Source organism: Odocoileus virginianus, chromosome 17 (assembly GCF_023699985.2).
Source record: "Odocoileus virginianus isolate 20LAN1187 ecotype Illinois chromosome 17, Ovbor_1.2, whole genome shotgun sequence".
NCBI classification, from domain to species: domain Eukaryota; kingdom Metazoa; phylum Chordata; class Mammalia; order Artiodactyla; family Cervidae; genus Odocoileus; species Odocoileus virginianus.
Window position 1 is genome coordinate 52,308,032 of NC_069690.1, and position 15,541 is coordinate 52,323,572.

General features: G+C 58.7%; 1 protein-coding gene across 2 annotated transcripts; it reads left to right on the top strand.

Moving 5' to 3' along the window:
• The first annotated feature begins 157 nt into the window (after positions 1 to 157).
• Positions 158 to 9,972, top strand: CYGB (cytoglobin). Of its 2 annotated transcripts, none has more exons than XM_020915587.2 (4): positions 158 to 518; positions 5,625 to 5,856; positions 6,148 to 6,285; positions 8,708 to 9,972. In XM_020915587.2, the coding sequence occupies exons 1-4, from the start codon at positions 376 to 378 to the stop codon at positions 8,777 to 8,779; spliced, it is 585 nt and encodes a 194-aa protein (XP_020771246.1). In that variant the 5' UTR covers positions 158 to 375; the 3' UTR covers positions 8,780 to 9,972. The 2 variants fall into 2 exon arrangements, with proteins under 2 accessions (XP_020771246.1, XP_020771247.1); XM_020915588.2 differs by having other exon boundaries at positions 174 to 518; positions 6,148 to 6,311.
• The last annotated feature ends 5,569 nt before the right edge of the window (positions 9,973 to 15,541 follow it).

The following is a 15,541-nucleotide window of genomic DNA, read 5'->3' on the forward strand; positions in this document are numbered from 1 at the left end:
CAAACTCCGGTCTGGAGGGCGGGCAGGCGCCGGCCGCGTCGCCCCCACCCCGCCCAGCCTTCACCTTGCCGGAATTGGCTCACGGACACGAGTTTGGGGGTTTGGAGCGGATTTATTTTTTTTTCACATTTTTTCCAGCAGACCACATCCCCGCCCCCCGCTCGCGGTCCCCCGCCCCCTGCACATATACCCTACACACACGCGCGCGCACACACACACACACACACACACACCCGGCGCGCACAGACAGACACGCTCCCTCCCTCCGGCGCGCTCTACCACTCGCCCGCCCGCCGCGCACGCAGCCGGCCCCGGCTCCCCGCGCCCCGCGCCCCGCCGCCGCCGAGCGAAGCCGGGCTGGGCTTGAAGCTGCTCATGGAGAAAGTGCCGGGCGAGATGGAGATTGAGCGCAGGGAGCGGAGCGAGGAGCTGTCCGAGGCGGAGAGGAAGGCGGTGCAGGCGACGTGGGCCCGGCTCTATGCCAACTGCGAGGACGTGGGGGTGGCCATCCTGGTGAGGTAGGTGTCGCCCCGGCCCGGCCGGGCCCGGGGGAGGGACGGCGGTAGCTGCTCCGGGCAGAGGCGGGCTCGGCCCGGGTCCGAGCTCGGGCGCCACCTTCCCAGCTGCGACTGGGGCCCGAGCCGGTCGGGGGATTGCGGGTAGCCTGGGGCGGCTTGGGGTGGGCGAAGCCCTGGCCGAGCCCTTCTTAGCTCTGGGCGAGGGGCTCACCAGAAACTAGGAACCAGATACAGAAGGAAGGCACCTCCTTCCCCCTCCTCTCCCGGGCCTCAGAACTCCTGGTTCAGCCAGCCTTGCCTTCCTCGCCGCGACCCCAGCCACCCGCAGCTGTTTTGGACACACATTTTACGGCCTTTCCAATGGGGGTCGTGGAGGCTCCCCATTCTAGAGACAAGAAAACTGAGGATCAGCCAAGGAGGACAAAGAGGAGCGAACCCTTTTCTCCAGCTCAGACAGCCCCTTTCCGTATTCAAAGACTTGGAAGGGCTGTGCAATGGGCAAAAGAATAGAGGTCAGAAGAAGTGGCCCCCAGAGGTCCCGCTTTCCCAGCTGGTCCCTTCCTGCCCCTGGGGCCAGGCCCGCAGGGAGCTCCCAGGTGAGATGCAGGTGAGTGGAGAAGTAAACAGTCCCCTCGGATACAGTCCCTGCTGAGTTTGATGGAGGGAAAGGGAGAAGCTTCAGAGACAGGGCCCCATCTCGTCCTTCAGAGACAGAGCCCGGGGTCTGGGGAGGAAAGGTCGTGGGTCTCGGGCTCAGGGGTCATCGAGGAACCACATGCCCCCAAGGGATGCACACACAGAGTGACACTGTTGTTCACACACCTACACACCAGTGCACATGCACGCCACTCCCACAGAGCGCACACGCTGGTACCTGACTACAGCTCCAGATCACTGCTCTCTTCCCACACATGCTGGTCCCTGGGGGGTGCAGGCAGAGAGGCCCAGACCCACACTCACCCCCAGCCCTCTGTCCTTGGCAGAGGGAAGCTGTCAAATCTAGGACAGATCGGGGCAGTCTTTTGGTTTAAAGATGGGGTGAAACCTCCCATTGGAAAGGACAGTTGAAGTGCATGCCTGTCTCCCAGGCTTGGCCCCATCTCTGGCTCCTCTTTTTCTCCCACACTCTCTCCCTTCTGCCTCCCCCAAGCCTGGGACCTACCCAGCTCCATAATGATGTGCCCTGATTCCAACTTAGAAACAGATTTTGGAGGAAAAAAAGAGCAAACAGCACTCTTGAGGAGTTCCAAGAAGGCGCCTAAGGAAGAGACAGCTATTTGGGCAGCTCCCAGGCTCAGAAACAGCCGGGGTGGTGGGGAAGGTAAGAGGGGATTTCAGGTTCCCAAGCCATCAGACATGGGAGATGCATCTCTGCACAATCGTGCACCCACATGATGGGTCGCAGAGTCACAGATGCGCCAGACTGCATCCCAGGGGGGCAGCTTTCAGCACTCAGGCCTCAGGATGCATGCGGATACTCACACAGGTCACCAGGAGGAAATGAGGCGAGGTTAACAGGACCATGGCTATTTTTTGTCCCGACACCCTGCCATTTGCCAATGAGAACATGTAGAGGAGGACTTGGCCACCCACTGCAGTGTTCTTGCCTGGAGAATCCCATAGACAGGAGCCTGGCGGGTTGCAGTCCATGGGGTTGCAAAGAGTCGGACACAACTGAGCGACTAAGCACAGCACAGGAGATGTGTCCACAATTCCGCTTCTGGGATCCCACCCAACTTCCCCAGGAGGATTGCCGAGGAAGGAACTGAACCCCGAGGTGTTTCTGGAGAGTCTGAGCTCTTGGCAAGGTTTTCTTTCTCTCTGTGTGCCCCTCTGTGTTCCCTGGGGGGAGCTAGTTCCTCAGAGGGGACTGGGTTGGGCTGGGGAGGTGTTTACCAAGTGCCCAGGCCCACAATTAACCCGAGAGACGAAGAGCGGCCAAAGGAAGACCGAGATAGCTGTTAGATCTGGCTTGCTGATGACCCCGGCTACACTTCATCTGACCCCACCTCTGTTGCCAGGAACCCAGCCCAGCCTGGGAGAGAAGCTGGTGGAGCAGACCCTCCCTCAGCCCACATCCCACCAGCCTCCCTTTTCTTTCACTCCTGCACCTGCTGTCTGCTCCAGGATGGGCGGTGTTAGGGGGCAAGACTGATACGCTTCTCAGATAAGGCCCCTCCCCAGATCCTGCACTCCCCCAGTTTTGTCCTGTCTTCACGGGCCATCCACAGGCCAGGTGGAGCCCAAGACAGTAGCCTTGGGGCCAGTCTCATCCCCTGAGGAGGCAGCAGATGTAAGGAAGGTAGCAGAGGGGCCACCCAGACCCCACACCCCCTCTCCCTGCCGGAGGAGGCCAAGAGGGAGCAGCCATGCTCAAGGAAGGCTCCCCTCCCGGTTGTAACTGCCACCTTCCCCCTCACGTGCAGACAGGCCTATTTCAGGCTCTCTTGGAAGCCCAGATGCCTCTGGAAGCTGAGAAACTCCCCAAGGCTGGCTGCTGAGGCTTCTCCCAGCAGCAGCGCAGGCCGGGACTGAGAGGGTCAGGAGTAAACACAGGGGGCCTGGGAGAGACCCCAGAATGAAGGAGCAGAGCTCAGGCCCTTAGAGTCTCATGGCTCAGAAGAGGGACCTGGCAGGACCATCCTTCCTCAGGGCCATAACATGGCACTGGGTGTTGAGCAGCAGACCCACTGGGTCCCAGGCCACCATTCCCGGAAGAGCAGCCTCTGAGGTGGACTAGGGAAGTCATCAATGTGGGGGCTGCTCCGGCTCCTTCCTAGTCCTGCTACCCACTCCACTGGGCAACCTTGGGCAGCAATTCCTCATTAAGGATATGGGGATAAAAACAGTGCCAACCTCAGGACAGTATCCCAAGGATTAATGAGTTCTTATAGTAAGTGTTCAATAAACAGTCCCTGCTACCTCCTAGTCAGTAAAATGGACATAATGCCCACTTGGTTGTGGCATTAAAGGAAATAACAAGTGGACGTGCTCTGCATGTTGTTATTCACCCACCAAGTCAAAATTAGTATTCTTATTGCCGTGTAAGACCTCCAAAGTCAGAGATTCCCCATTTAAAGCCAGATTGCGTTTTTCATAGCTATCCTTCACTGTGATGCTTTTTTCCAATGTGTTTTCAGACCCGTCACCTCATTTGTCCTCACCAGTGTATCTGTGAAGTAGCGAGCAGGGGTGCGGGGACTGCTCTCACACTTGTGCAGACAGAAGGTTGTGAAGCGATTTGCCCAAGGCCACACTTGGCCTCTGAGAGGGGCCCTCCCAGCTCTCCATGTGGACCGTGTCCCGGTCACTCCCCTGCCAGCCTCCGTCTCATCGCCTGAAAGGGTGGCGGGGGCCAGATGCTCTCCCTGCATCTACTCCAGCTCTCAGATCTGAGACCTGCCCCAAGGGTCATTTTAGCAAATTACCAATTCTCTCTGATCACAAAGGGGGACATTCCAAATGTGTGAAAACAACCTGAAAAAAAAAAAACAGGTCCAAGACAGTCCATCCTTTTTCTGAGGCTTCAGTTAAGTTACATAAGTTCTGATTGAGTCTGGCCATGTACCTCCCTGTCCTGACTGGGAGATGGAGCGCAAATGTCATCACCACCATCCTGCAAACTGCAGGGCCCTGTGCCAGGGTGAAGGGTCAGAGGGTGCGTGAGACCCGGGCTCTGCTCTGGGGCTGTGGGACCCAGACGGGTAGAAAGGGAAGAAGCCGTGAAAGGTGGCAGAGAACCCACTGATGGCCTTGGAAGGAAAACAGTCACCCTGGGCCTGACCGTATGCTCCGGAAGAGGCCCGACTGACATGGGGAAAGAGGGAGGGTGGTGGTCCATTGTGTGAAAGGACAGGCCAGCTCACCCGAGGAATCTTTTATTGATGCTAAGTGATGCTGTTGGGCTGGAGCATGGGGCAGAATGTGGACCCCATGTTGGAGAAGCAGGTGTGGGACAGTTTCTAAGAAGCCTGGAATCTCAAGGAATTTTGACTTTGTCTGGTAGAACAATGGTGAGTAATGGAATGTTTCTGAGCTGGAGAGCGACCCAGTGAATGTGACGTGCTGTGTGCTTAGCCATGTCCAACTCTTTGCACCCCCTGGACTGTAGCCCGCCAGGTTCCTCTGTCCCTAGGGATTCTCCAGGCAAGAATACTGGAGTGGGGTGCCATGCCCTCCTCCAGGGGATCTTCCCCACCCAAGGATCAAACCCAGGTCTCTTGCATAGTGAATGTGATATTTGGGGGGAATTAGACAATTGCAGATAAACCCGAGAGGGAAGGGGTAGATCACCCTAGGTCTGCCCCAAGGCGTGCACAGGCTGGCTGGAGAAGACAAATGTACAGACAGACAGGACTGACTTACAGAACCACACCAGGCAGGTGACATCAAGCCATATCTCTAATTAAATCAACCGATGACTGTTTACTGCAGGCTGAGGAGGGTGGCGGGGTAGCGAAGAGGGAAGGGACGGCACTGGGGGGAGGACTGAGTCTCATTTCTTCCCTTCCCTTCCGTGACTGGCGTTAAGTCATAGCTGGGGCCTTTCCTTGTTTAGGAAGAGAGCTCTGACCTTATCATAACAAAGGCCTTTACCGAGCACCCTGCATCCACACTGTGCTCATTGCCTCCTCCCAACGTCCCACAAGGACTCTCAAGAAAGGAGCAGTGATGCCCATTTCATGGATGAGGAAACTGAGGCTCAGAAAAGTTAACTGCCCCCAGATCAACACCAGCCCGTGATTCCCAGAAGGCAGGCTCTTACCCTCTCGGCTGCAACTGGAGCAGGCCTTGAAGAGCATGTGGCATTTGGGAGGAAGGCAAGAGGCAGGGGAACAAGGAAGGCAGAGACCTGGGAGAGGACATGCAGATCTGACTGATGCAAAAGGCCGGGACCCAGGGAGGGGCTTCATGTCAACCAGCTTGGCCAGAGGAACGGCTGGTGTTTGAGGGATGGCTGCACGCGGTGGTGTGGGAGTGGGTCCTGCCTCTCCCCCATCACCCTCTTCCACCTGTGGACCAGGCTCCCCTCCCCATCATCCAGGCACTTTGGGGGGGCACCCAAGGCCGCCCCCCTGCTCAGCGCCCACCTGCTGCCTCCTGCAGGTTCTTTGTAAACTTCCCTTCGGCCAAGCAGTACTTCAGCCAGTTCAAGCACATGGAGGAGCCCCTGGAAATGGAGCGGAGCCCGCAGCTGCGGAAGCACGCCTGCCGGGTCATGGGGGCCCTTAACACGGTGGTGGAGAACCTGCACGACCCCGAGAAGGTGTCCTCTGTGCTCGCCCTGGTGGGCAAAGCCCATGCCCTCAAGCACAAGGTGGAGCCCGTGTACTTCAAGGTGGGTCCCTGGATGGGTGCTGCCACCCAACACCAAACCCCATTCAGCTCCCGAGCCCCACAGCCAGCGACAGCCAGGGGGGCCACCCAGCCTCGTCCCCCGGCGTGGCTGTCCTTGGGAGGGGCAGCAGGATGGGACTGGGTCCTGAGGGTGTCTGGTTCCCAAAGCTGTCAGGCACTTGGGTCCTGAATGATGCCCTCAGCCAACCACAGGATTCTGGGGGCTGCAGGGGGCACGGCGGGGGGGGGGACCCCGGGGGTTCACTCCCCCCTTCCTTCTCTTCATTCTCAGATCCTCTCTGGAGTCATCCTGGAGGTGATCGCCGAGGAATTTGCCAATGACTTCCCTCCCGAGACGCAGAGAGCCTGGGCCAAACTTCGCAGCCTCATCTACAGCCACGTGACCGCTGCCTACAAGGAAGTGGGCTGGGTACAGCAGGTCCCCAACGCCACCACGTGAGGAGGCAGCGCTCCCTGCCGTGTCCTCCCCTGTCCCCCGGCCTCCCACCTCTCCTGGCGCCCAGGGGCTGACCGCCCTCCAGGGCAGGGACACTCCCAGGGCGGGTGGCTCTGGGGTGGACACAGAGAAGAACAGGCACAATAGGAAAAGGCCCACTCATGCCAAGGGCCCCAGACAGATTCTCCTCGGGCAGAGCCTCCCCCTCCCCTAGAACTGGGGGGGCACGCAGAGCACCCCAAGACCGAGGCTGCCCCTGGCAGAGAGGCTCGAAAGGTTCCTGGCAGGAGGCTGGCTCATCAGACCCAGAGGCGGTCCAGGCCAGCTCTGGCCACTTCCTCCCTGGGTACCCATCACATGGGGCTGTTTTTCATCTCGTGCTGACCAGCGCTCCCTCCCGCCTTGGCCTCCAAGCAGGCCGGAGCCAGGAGAATCACGGGGATGCACGCACGTGCCGAGCCCACCCAGGCCAGCGTGGGTGTCCCTCCCACGCACACCAGCAGGGCGGGTGTAGGGGGGATTGCTTCCGGGCTGACTCCAGAGTCCATGTTCCCAGTTCTGGGGTGAGGGCCCCGGGGACGGGCTCCAAGAGGGTGGCCAGTGGCCTCCCAGTGACTCCAACTGACTTGGAGCACGCGGGGAGGGCTGGCCCCCAGACGTGGCGGCTGGGAACACTCCAGCCTCCCTGGGCCCCCGTGGGGCTGGGGCTCTGGGAGCTCAATGGAGGGGCGGAGGCCAGGCTGGGCTGGAGGCGGGAGGCGGGGAGAGGCGCGGGGGCGGGAAGGGAATGGGAAGCAGGGGTCAGCCAGAGGCTCGGGACACGCGTTGGAGAGAAACAGTCCCAGCAGTTTCCCAGGGAAGAGGTGGCGTCCCCGCCCCCACCCCCAGGGCTCCAAGCTGGGAGCTGGCCCACGGGGCCGGCCGGACCTCTACCCGCGGACGTCCCCGCGCAGCTCAGGTCCTCTGAGGGCAGCCTGGCGAAGCCCTGCCTCCCGGCTTTCCTGCCACTGACCACCCGGCCCCCCCCTTCCTCCCTGCCTCAGGACCACTCGAGGGAGCGGAGCCTTCGGGGATTGCTGGCAACAGCCAGGGGACCGCTCCAGATGTTTGCAGCTGGGCCCTAGCCGGGCCCAGACCTCAGAGCGGATGGACAGGAAGCCGGCAGGCGGTTTTCTACCTGCCCAGGAGGTGCTGGCAGGGCCTGCAGAGCTTCCGGAAGCAGCCGGAGGGGCCGAGAAAGGGTCAGAAGGGGGAAGGGGGCTTGCCCTCCCACGCCCCTCCCCAGGCAGGCTCTGCCGCCAAAGATGAGCTTGTTTACAGCCAAGAGAGGAGACTTCCTGCTTCTAGAGAAAAGGGCTTTTTCATAGGGGCCTGGAGGGCCAGGGAGAGAGGGCTGGCCAGTGCGAGTGAATCAGAACCACATGGACAGCATTTCCCGACACGAAGCCCCGTCGCCTCCCCTCTCTTGCCTCAGCCGGACCCCTGGGACCGAAATCTTGCCAAACCCTAAACATTAGGAAACCGCCGAAATCTCCCGCCTCCCCCCTTTCGGCTCCTGTGGGCTCCATGGAGAAGGGCCTCTGTGGGGACTGGTCAGGGCCCTGTGCCCTCCTGGGCCCCAGCACCCCACGTTTCTGAGGGAATCCCCTCATCCCTTTCCACACTCGAGTGCCACCTGTGGTCTCCGCGGGGCACAGATGCAGCCCCCAAGAGGGTGTGTCTCCCTGGGCCCAGGGCCTGCAGACGCAGCTACTGCTGGGTCCAAATGGGTTCAGAGGGCGGGACGGAGTTCCAGGGCAGAGTTCTAGAAGGCCTCCATCCAGCCTCTCTTATCAGAGACTCAACAGTGGGCCAGACGCCACTGTTTATTGAACTGTCTCTGCTTCAGGGTGTGTGTGGGTGTGTGAGCGTGTGCGGGTGTGTGTGTGTGTGTTTGATGGGGGGTAGTCAGGAGGTGGCAGTGGGGGCGGGGGGTGGTGAGTGCAAAGGGGACGCCCGTGGGTGGCCCGAGAGGGCACCTCAGGCCAACCCGGGAGTGTGCGTGTCTCAGAACTGAGGACAGGCGCTCATGTTTGTACGGTTCTTTGCAGTTTGTGAAACACTTTCAGGCAGTTCTAGCACTCCGTTCTCACAGAGGTGGGCACTGCAGGCAGGACTCAGGATTTAGAGAAAAAGATATGAGGTTCAGGGGGCTGGCGGAGGTCGTACCGCAGGTTCCTGGCAGAAGAAGGCCTTAGAAGCTGGGTGTAGTGGGCTCCTTTCAGGGGTCCCGCGTGAGATTCCGGGAAGGTAGTACCTGTCTCACCAGTCCCTGACTCCTGGCCCCTCCGCGAAGGTCCCCTGGCCCCACATTGAGGCCCTAGTAACCTGTCACCTCCTTCTGTCTCATCCGCAGCCCACCGGCCACGCTGCCCTCTTCGGGGCCATAGGACCCCCTTCTTCTCCCCCATCCCTGGCAGCACCTTGAGCAGAAGGCCGAGTTCTGAAGACCCTCCTTGACCTTCCATCTCTGGGTGCCAAGGAAGCTGGAAGAATCCCTGACTCATCTTCCTGGAAAGAGGCTGCCTCCGCCTGGGCCACAGTCCCCCCTGGGGCCACCAGGAGGTGACGCTGGCTACCCGGATGCCGACTCCAAGGGCGCCAAAGCGGGTGGCCTGTGGGGATGGGGGACCCTCCCTCCTTGAAGAGCCGGGCACACCCTTCTTAGCTTTTCTACTCACTGTTAGAGACCAGCGGGATCAGGGACAGGTCTGTGAGTCACTCGAGGAACGAAGAGGCCTATTTCTATCTGCCTGGCCACACGCGGGTCTGGTCTCCGCATCACTTATCTAGAGTACCACGCACACGTCTACCGCATATACAGATATATTCTATATACAATCTCTATATAAATATATATATATATATACATACATATCTTATAATGTGTACAGTGGGGCCCAAAGGCACGTATGAGGCTTCAGTTCTGCCCACCAAGGGGTCCTGGCAGCTTCTGGGCAGAGATCAGAGTGTTCTGGAGGAGATGATGGGGGTCCCACAGAGGCACAGAGAAGATCATGTGGCAGGGCGGGGGCGACGCAGCTCGCCAGCAAAGCCCAGACCCTTCTCTCTGACCGGCTCCCCACATCCCGCTCTCCACTCAAGGCAGAAAGGTTTTGGTGCACCCTACCTCTGCCCCCTACAAAAGGAGGTGGCTTCCTGACTTGCCCCTAGATGGGCCAGGGCAGGCAGAGAGGGCCGGAAGTCCTGGACGGGGTGACTGCAGCCAGCAGGGGAGGAGCCGTGGTCAAGAAACCTGGAATGCCAGGCTCCATCTGCCTTTGCCGCTAAGACAGCGGGAGGGAATCCAGGCTGCTTGTCCGCCAGGCAGGGCAGTGGTAATGGGACCAGATGCCTCTGTCTCGCCTTCCCTCCCCTGCTGCTGGCTGGCGGTCGGTCCTGTCCATCCATCTAGGTCAGCATTGCTGGGGATTCCCCCCACCCACGTGTACCCCTGGGTCGTGTGTGTCGTCCTCAAGGATGTTTTGCTACTGTGGTAACTGTGCCTGCCTCCTCCTATCCCGTCTTTGTGCAGCCGTCCGTGTAACTGCCTGTCCTTTTGTAGTTTCTGACGTTTGTAACCAGACCCAGCCGTGTCATTAAACAGACTTGTTCTTCCTGTGTCTGTGCACGCTCATTTGGTCTTTTCCTGCCATCTGCCCCTCGCCTCTGTCTCCCCAGCCTGAGTTCAAGACCGGGGCATTTTTCTTGGAAGGTGACCTCCCCACCAAGGTCCCCCTCACCTGCATCTCAGCCTTGGCTGGTCGCGGGCCCCTCTGACTGGGGCTCAGGACGGTGGTGCGGGTCTCCCTGGCGGTTCAGTCGGAATCACAGAGCTGCAGACTAGAAGCTGGACTCTTGGGGGGTGGGGGGGCAGAAAGGGAGTCTGGGCTTGTTTTAAAATGTCCGGGGGACTTTTCACCTTTTGTTCTGGAAATCTCCCTGGTGTGAATAGGATAAGCAAGGGAAGACTCCAGGGAGAGATGTTCGGAAAGGAAGGTCCTGCTAGTTTAGTGAGTCAAGCAAGCCAAGGGCGAGGCCTTGACCTTCCAGACCTGAGCTGGGTGTCCCATACCCTGCTTGCCGCTCAAGGTTCATGGGTGGGGCAGGCTGTGGGCATTTGAGAAGGTCTGCCCTTACAAGCCTAACCCCCCCCAGGACCACCCTGACCCCTCAGCTCCCAGCCCCTTCTGTCTCCCACTCCACAGCCTCAGGCCAGGCCTGCCCAGCCCCCACCCCCGATGGCGGCCACAGTCAGCAGCACAGCCACAGTCAGCAGCACAGCTCCCCGAGGAGCGACCAGGAGGTCACCACCCCCGGGGTGGGCTGTAGGGGAAGCAGGAAGCAGCGTCTGCCCCTGGGGAGGGCTCCGGCTGCCTGGGAAGATTCAGCTGACATACAGGGAAAGTCTCCCTGGGCCGTGAACTCCTTGAATGCAGGCCGAGCCTCCACGGCCTGGACCTGGCACAGCAGAGGTGCTGATTGCAATCCAGGGAATAAATAAATAAACTCCGCTCTTAGAAAGCAAGACCAGTACCTGGGGCCAAAAGTGAGCTGGGCGCTCCACCGACACAGGCACGTGCAGGGTGGAGAGGATGGAGCGAGGGCAAGGGTTTTCCAGGGACAGGGCGCCCGGCTCTGCAGGGACAGTCTCCCTACGCTGTGTGACCTTGGGCAAGTCACTCGGACTTTCTAAGCCACAGGTCACCTCTAATTTAAAATAGGAGTGTAACATGAGACCTGTCTTGCGAGGCAGGTACGAGGAGAATGAGGATGCACGCCATGGTCCTGGGGACGTGGGAATGCTCAGGGCAGAGTGACCGCTAGGTCACTGGGAAGCAACAAATAGAAGGACGGGGTGGAGGTGGGCGGGGAGCTGGCTAAGATGAGTGATGAGTCTTGGAAGAGACTGCCAGACTTCCAGGTTTCGGGCCTTGTGGTCCCTGGCGGGCTCAGGCTGAGCCAGAGGGCTCTGGGTGGAGGTGGGGACCGCATGGCTGTGGTCCCCACGGTGGCTGTGACTAAGAGAAGAAGGGGTATCTGTGGTTGGAGGTGGGGGGTAGTCTCTAGAAACAAAAACCTCTCCCCATTTCACTTCTCTTGACCGGAGAGTGGTGAAGGGGTCTCGGAGATGGGAGTTTTTCTGGAACTCGGCCCTGGAGAAAGATTCTCTCCACTGCCCACCCCACAAAGAGGGGGCATTGGCAACTGGTGATTCACCCTATAGTTGGGGGAGGGGTGCTGCTTGAGGAGGGGGCTGATAAAAGTCTGAACAGAGGCGATGATGCTGGGCAGGGCTCACCGGGTCCTGGTGGGCGGCAGGCTGGAGGCAGGGGGCTACCGGGTGCTGGAGCACTGACTGGCGCTTTGTTTTCTGCTGTGTGCTGAGGGATAACCTTGTCGCCGACCGAGCGGAGCAAGTGGGTCAGCTCCCCTTGGCGGTGAGCGATAGGGTGTCAGGAACGCGGGTGCAGAGGCTGAGTCTCCTTCCCTGCCAAGCGGACCGGTGAAGCAGCCCCACAGTGACCCCTGCTGGCCGCGGCGGGAACGTCACGCGAGAAGAAGCCTCAGCCTGAGCGGGCGGGCCAAATTATTCCTATTTTCCTTCCTCTGGGGCTCACCTTCCTCCGTCGCTTTATTTATTTTTGGCCGCGGGTGGTTTTGTTCCCCGACCAAGGATCGAACTCAGGTCCTCGGCAATGAAAGCCCAAGTCTTAACCTCTGGACCAGTGGGGAATTCCCCCTCCCTTGCTTTAGAGGAAGTGGTGCCCCAACCAAGCCTAAAGCCAAAAGAAAAAATGGGCACCCCATGTATACTTATGAAAATATCCTCCCCTGTTTCGACCCAAGTGGGAAAAAAATAAATTATTTTTTAAAAGACTATACACAAAGCCCCACATTTCCTAAGCGGTTAGGTTACCTACATCAACAGATAAACTCACGTAATTGGTGACCAACAGCCATGCAAGGGTTATTAAAACAAGCAGCGGGGACTTCCCTGGTGGTCCAGAGGTTGAGAATCCACCCACCAGTGCGGTGGGCGTGGGTTCGATCCCCGGTCTGGGAAGATCCCAGGCCCGTGCCACAACTCCTGAAGCCCTCACGCCCTAGAGCCCATGCTCGGCGACAAGGGGAGCCACCTCACTGAGAAGCTCGGGCACCCTGACTAGACAGTAGTTCTGCGGGCGGCACCTGGAGAAAGCCCATGTGCGGGAACAAAGGCCCAGCGCAGCTGGAGGAGGGGGAAAGAAATACAGTGGCCTGTCTTTGTTTAAAATTTTGATTTTTTTGTCCATCATGGATAGTTTTGTTTTAATAAAGATTTTTTTAAATATTGTATTGAAATTGATTTCCTTTGATTACTGCCTCCACCCTTAAATATTGTGTCCCAGGCAACTGCCTCATTCATGTCACTCTATTCCCAGCCCTTTCTTAGTACATCCTTTAAGACACCCCAACTGAAAAACACTCATCTTTGGCCTCAAAAGTTTCCCCCCTCCAACCTCCCAGGGCAGTGGGTTTCAGAGCAGCTCATCTGATAACATTTGGTAAAAGCACTGTGGCACCAGGGTAAGAGCCTGGAATGGAACCATCCCTTAGGGTTGGTAACGGGAAACAGAGGTCCACTCAGGCTCCCCAAATGAGGGGGGCTGGGAAATGCGTTGGCGGTCCAGAGGTTGGGAGTCCACGCTTTCACTGCCGAGGGCTGTGAGTTCGATCCCTGGTGGGGGAACTAAGACCCCACAAGCTGCGCAGTTCAGGGAGTCAGGCCTCCAGGAATCAGGAAAAAACCACATGGCCCAACCTCGCTGGAAGGAGGGACCCCAGCATAGCTGCCCAGGAGTTTGCAAACGGACCAGGGGCCTGGGAGAGGGCAGCTCCAGGTCCGATGATCCTTCGTGAGCAGATTCACTTTCCCTGCTCTGAGGCTCTTCTCACCCTCCCTTCTTGCCTCCAAGTCCCTGAGCACCTCATGCACACTGGCTCCTCAGGAAAGGACCTTAACTCACGCTTCACAGAGATGCCTTCGCCCCCCTTCGTCTTAGTCTCACACCAGAGGCTCAGCCCACCTCTCTGTCTCCCCAGGTGAGTCCTCTAAGAGCCGCCCCCTCCCTCTGGAGCACTTCCCTCCTGCCCTCCTGGCCCCTGCTCTGTCCCCCCTCTCCTGACTCGGGGTGCCCCCCACCCCCGAGTTCCATGCCTCCTGACTTCCGCTCCTCCACTGGGGGTCAGGCTCCCCCATGTCCACTTTGCACCTGTCTTCACCTCTTCACCACTCGCTCTGGACCCAGCAGCAGCACTGACCTAGCTGGCCAGGCCCCCCAGGAATACTCTCTGGGCAGTTTCTGGTTTTGTCCCACCCCCCACCCACCATGGCCCCTTCTCAGCTCTCCCCTTGACCCCTGACCTCTGGGGTCTCTTCTGAAACTGTCTCATCGGTGAGCTCACCCACGCCCCAAATTTAAGCCCCAGCTCCGACAGCACCATTGTGCTTCAGGCTGCAGTGTCCAGCTGGCCCCTGGACGCCCTGCATTTCACCTGGATGAGCCAGAACTGTTGATGCTCCTCCTGCCAAATCCTGTTCTTCCTGGCGATTTTCCCCTAGAAAGTGGCCCTTCCACTCGCCAAAGTAAGCAGACCAGAAACCTCGGACTCATCCTCACTGTCCTCTCTTCACCCCTCACGTCCAATCCCCCCATGAATCATGTTGGACCAACTTCAAAAGTAAATCCCGACTGGGTCTCCCACCACCCCTGCTGCTACCCCTGGTCCAAGCCCCTGCCCACTCCCTCTGTCCCCTCCACGCCGCCTCCCGCAGCCATCATCCTCTCCGCCACCAAGCCGTGGCTTTAAAGATGTTCTGCCACTGGGACTTCCCTGGTGGTCCAGTGGTTAAGAATCTGCTTTGCAGTGCAGGGGATCAGGGTTCCATCCCTGGTAGGGGAACTAAGATCCCACATGCCGAGGAGCAACGAAGCCGGAGCACCACAACTACTGTGCTAAAGACCCCACCTGATGCAACTAAGATCCAACGCAGCCACACAAATAAGTATAAAAAAAAAAAAAAGCAGATTTTATTCACAACTATTGCAACTGGGGGAAAGAGAGCTCAGTTTAGAACCAGCTCAGCTCTAACACCTGGTGGGTGAGTGGAAGTTTCCAGCCAAGGAGCAGGAGTGGGAAGGGGCGGGGGGAGTGGTGGATGTAAGACTACTAAGAAGCAACATTGGGGGGCGGGTGTGGCTTCAATGATGGGATCCTTGCCAGGGTTTCAGACATCGTGGAAGGCGGGGGGAGGGGAGTGGGTTGTGGAAGATCAGGATGTAGCAGATTCTAGCTAAACCAACTGAGCCAGAGGCTAGCTAAAATTGGACAATACAGATGAACCCAGAAGTCCAAAGGTCAAGCCTAGTAGTAGAAAGATCAGGGGATTCTGAGTAGAATTAGAGCCTCTTTGTCACTTTCTCCCTCGGACCACAGGCTTCCCCACGGCTCAGTGGTAAAGATTCTGCCTGTAATGCAGGAGAAGCGAGTTTGATTCCTGGGTCAAGAAAATCCTCTGGAGAAAGAAATGGCAAACCATTACACTATTCTTGTCTGGGAAATCCCATGGACAGAGGAGCCTGGCCGGCTGCAGTCCACAGGGCTGCAAAAGAGTCTGATATGACTCATCGACAGCACACACACCCTCAGACCACAGGGCGGCAGCAAGTACCCCCCAGAGCAGGGATGAGCCCTGAGTAACTGCTCAAGGGCAGGTGGGCAGGTGGGCAGGCCTAGCCCTGGGTCCTCCAAGTGGACTGGCCTCACGGAAGAGGCAACACCCTCCCAGCCCAGAGTGTCCTCAGAGCCCATTCTGTCTCACCCATCCCTCCCTCCAATGTGGACGTGGGGAGAAGGTAGTGGGGAGGTGTGGGGGAGAGGAGGGAGGAGAGGGGAGAGGAAGGGGGAGGGGAGGGGAGGGGGAGGGGGAGGGGAGGGGGAGGAGAGAGGAGGAGGAGGCCTCCAGGGGCAGGTGGGGAGGTGAGCCCTTGACCTCCTGTAAGTCCAAAGACAAACCGTGCAATACCATTCCTTGTCAAAAGCAACAGTTTTGTTATGCAAAAACCAAAAAATTTAAGTGCGCTTCAGAAAACATAGGCTCACCCGGAATCCATCACCCTGGCCCAATCTTCCAGATGTCTTTTGT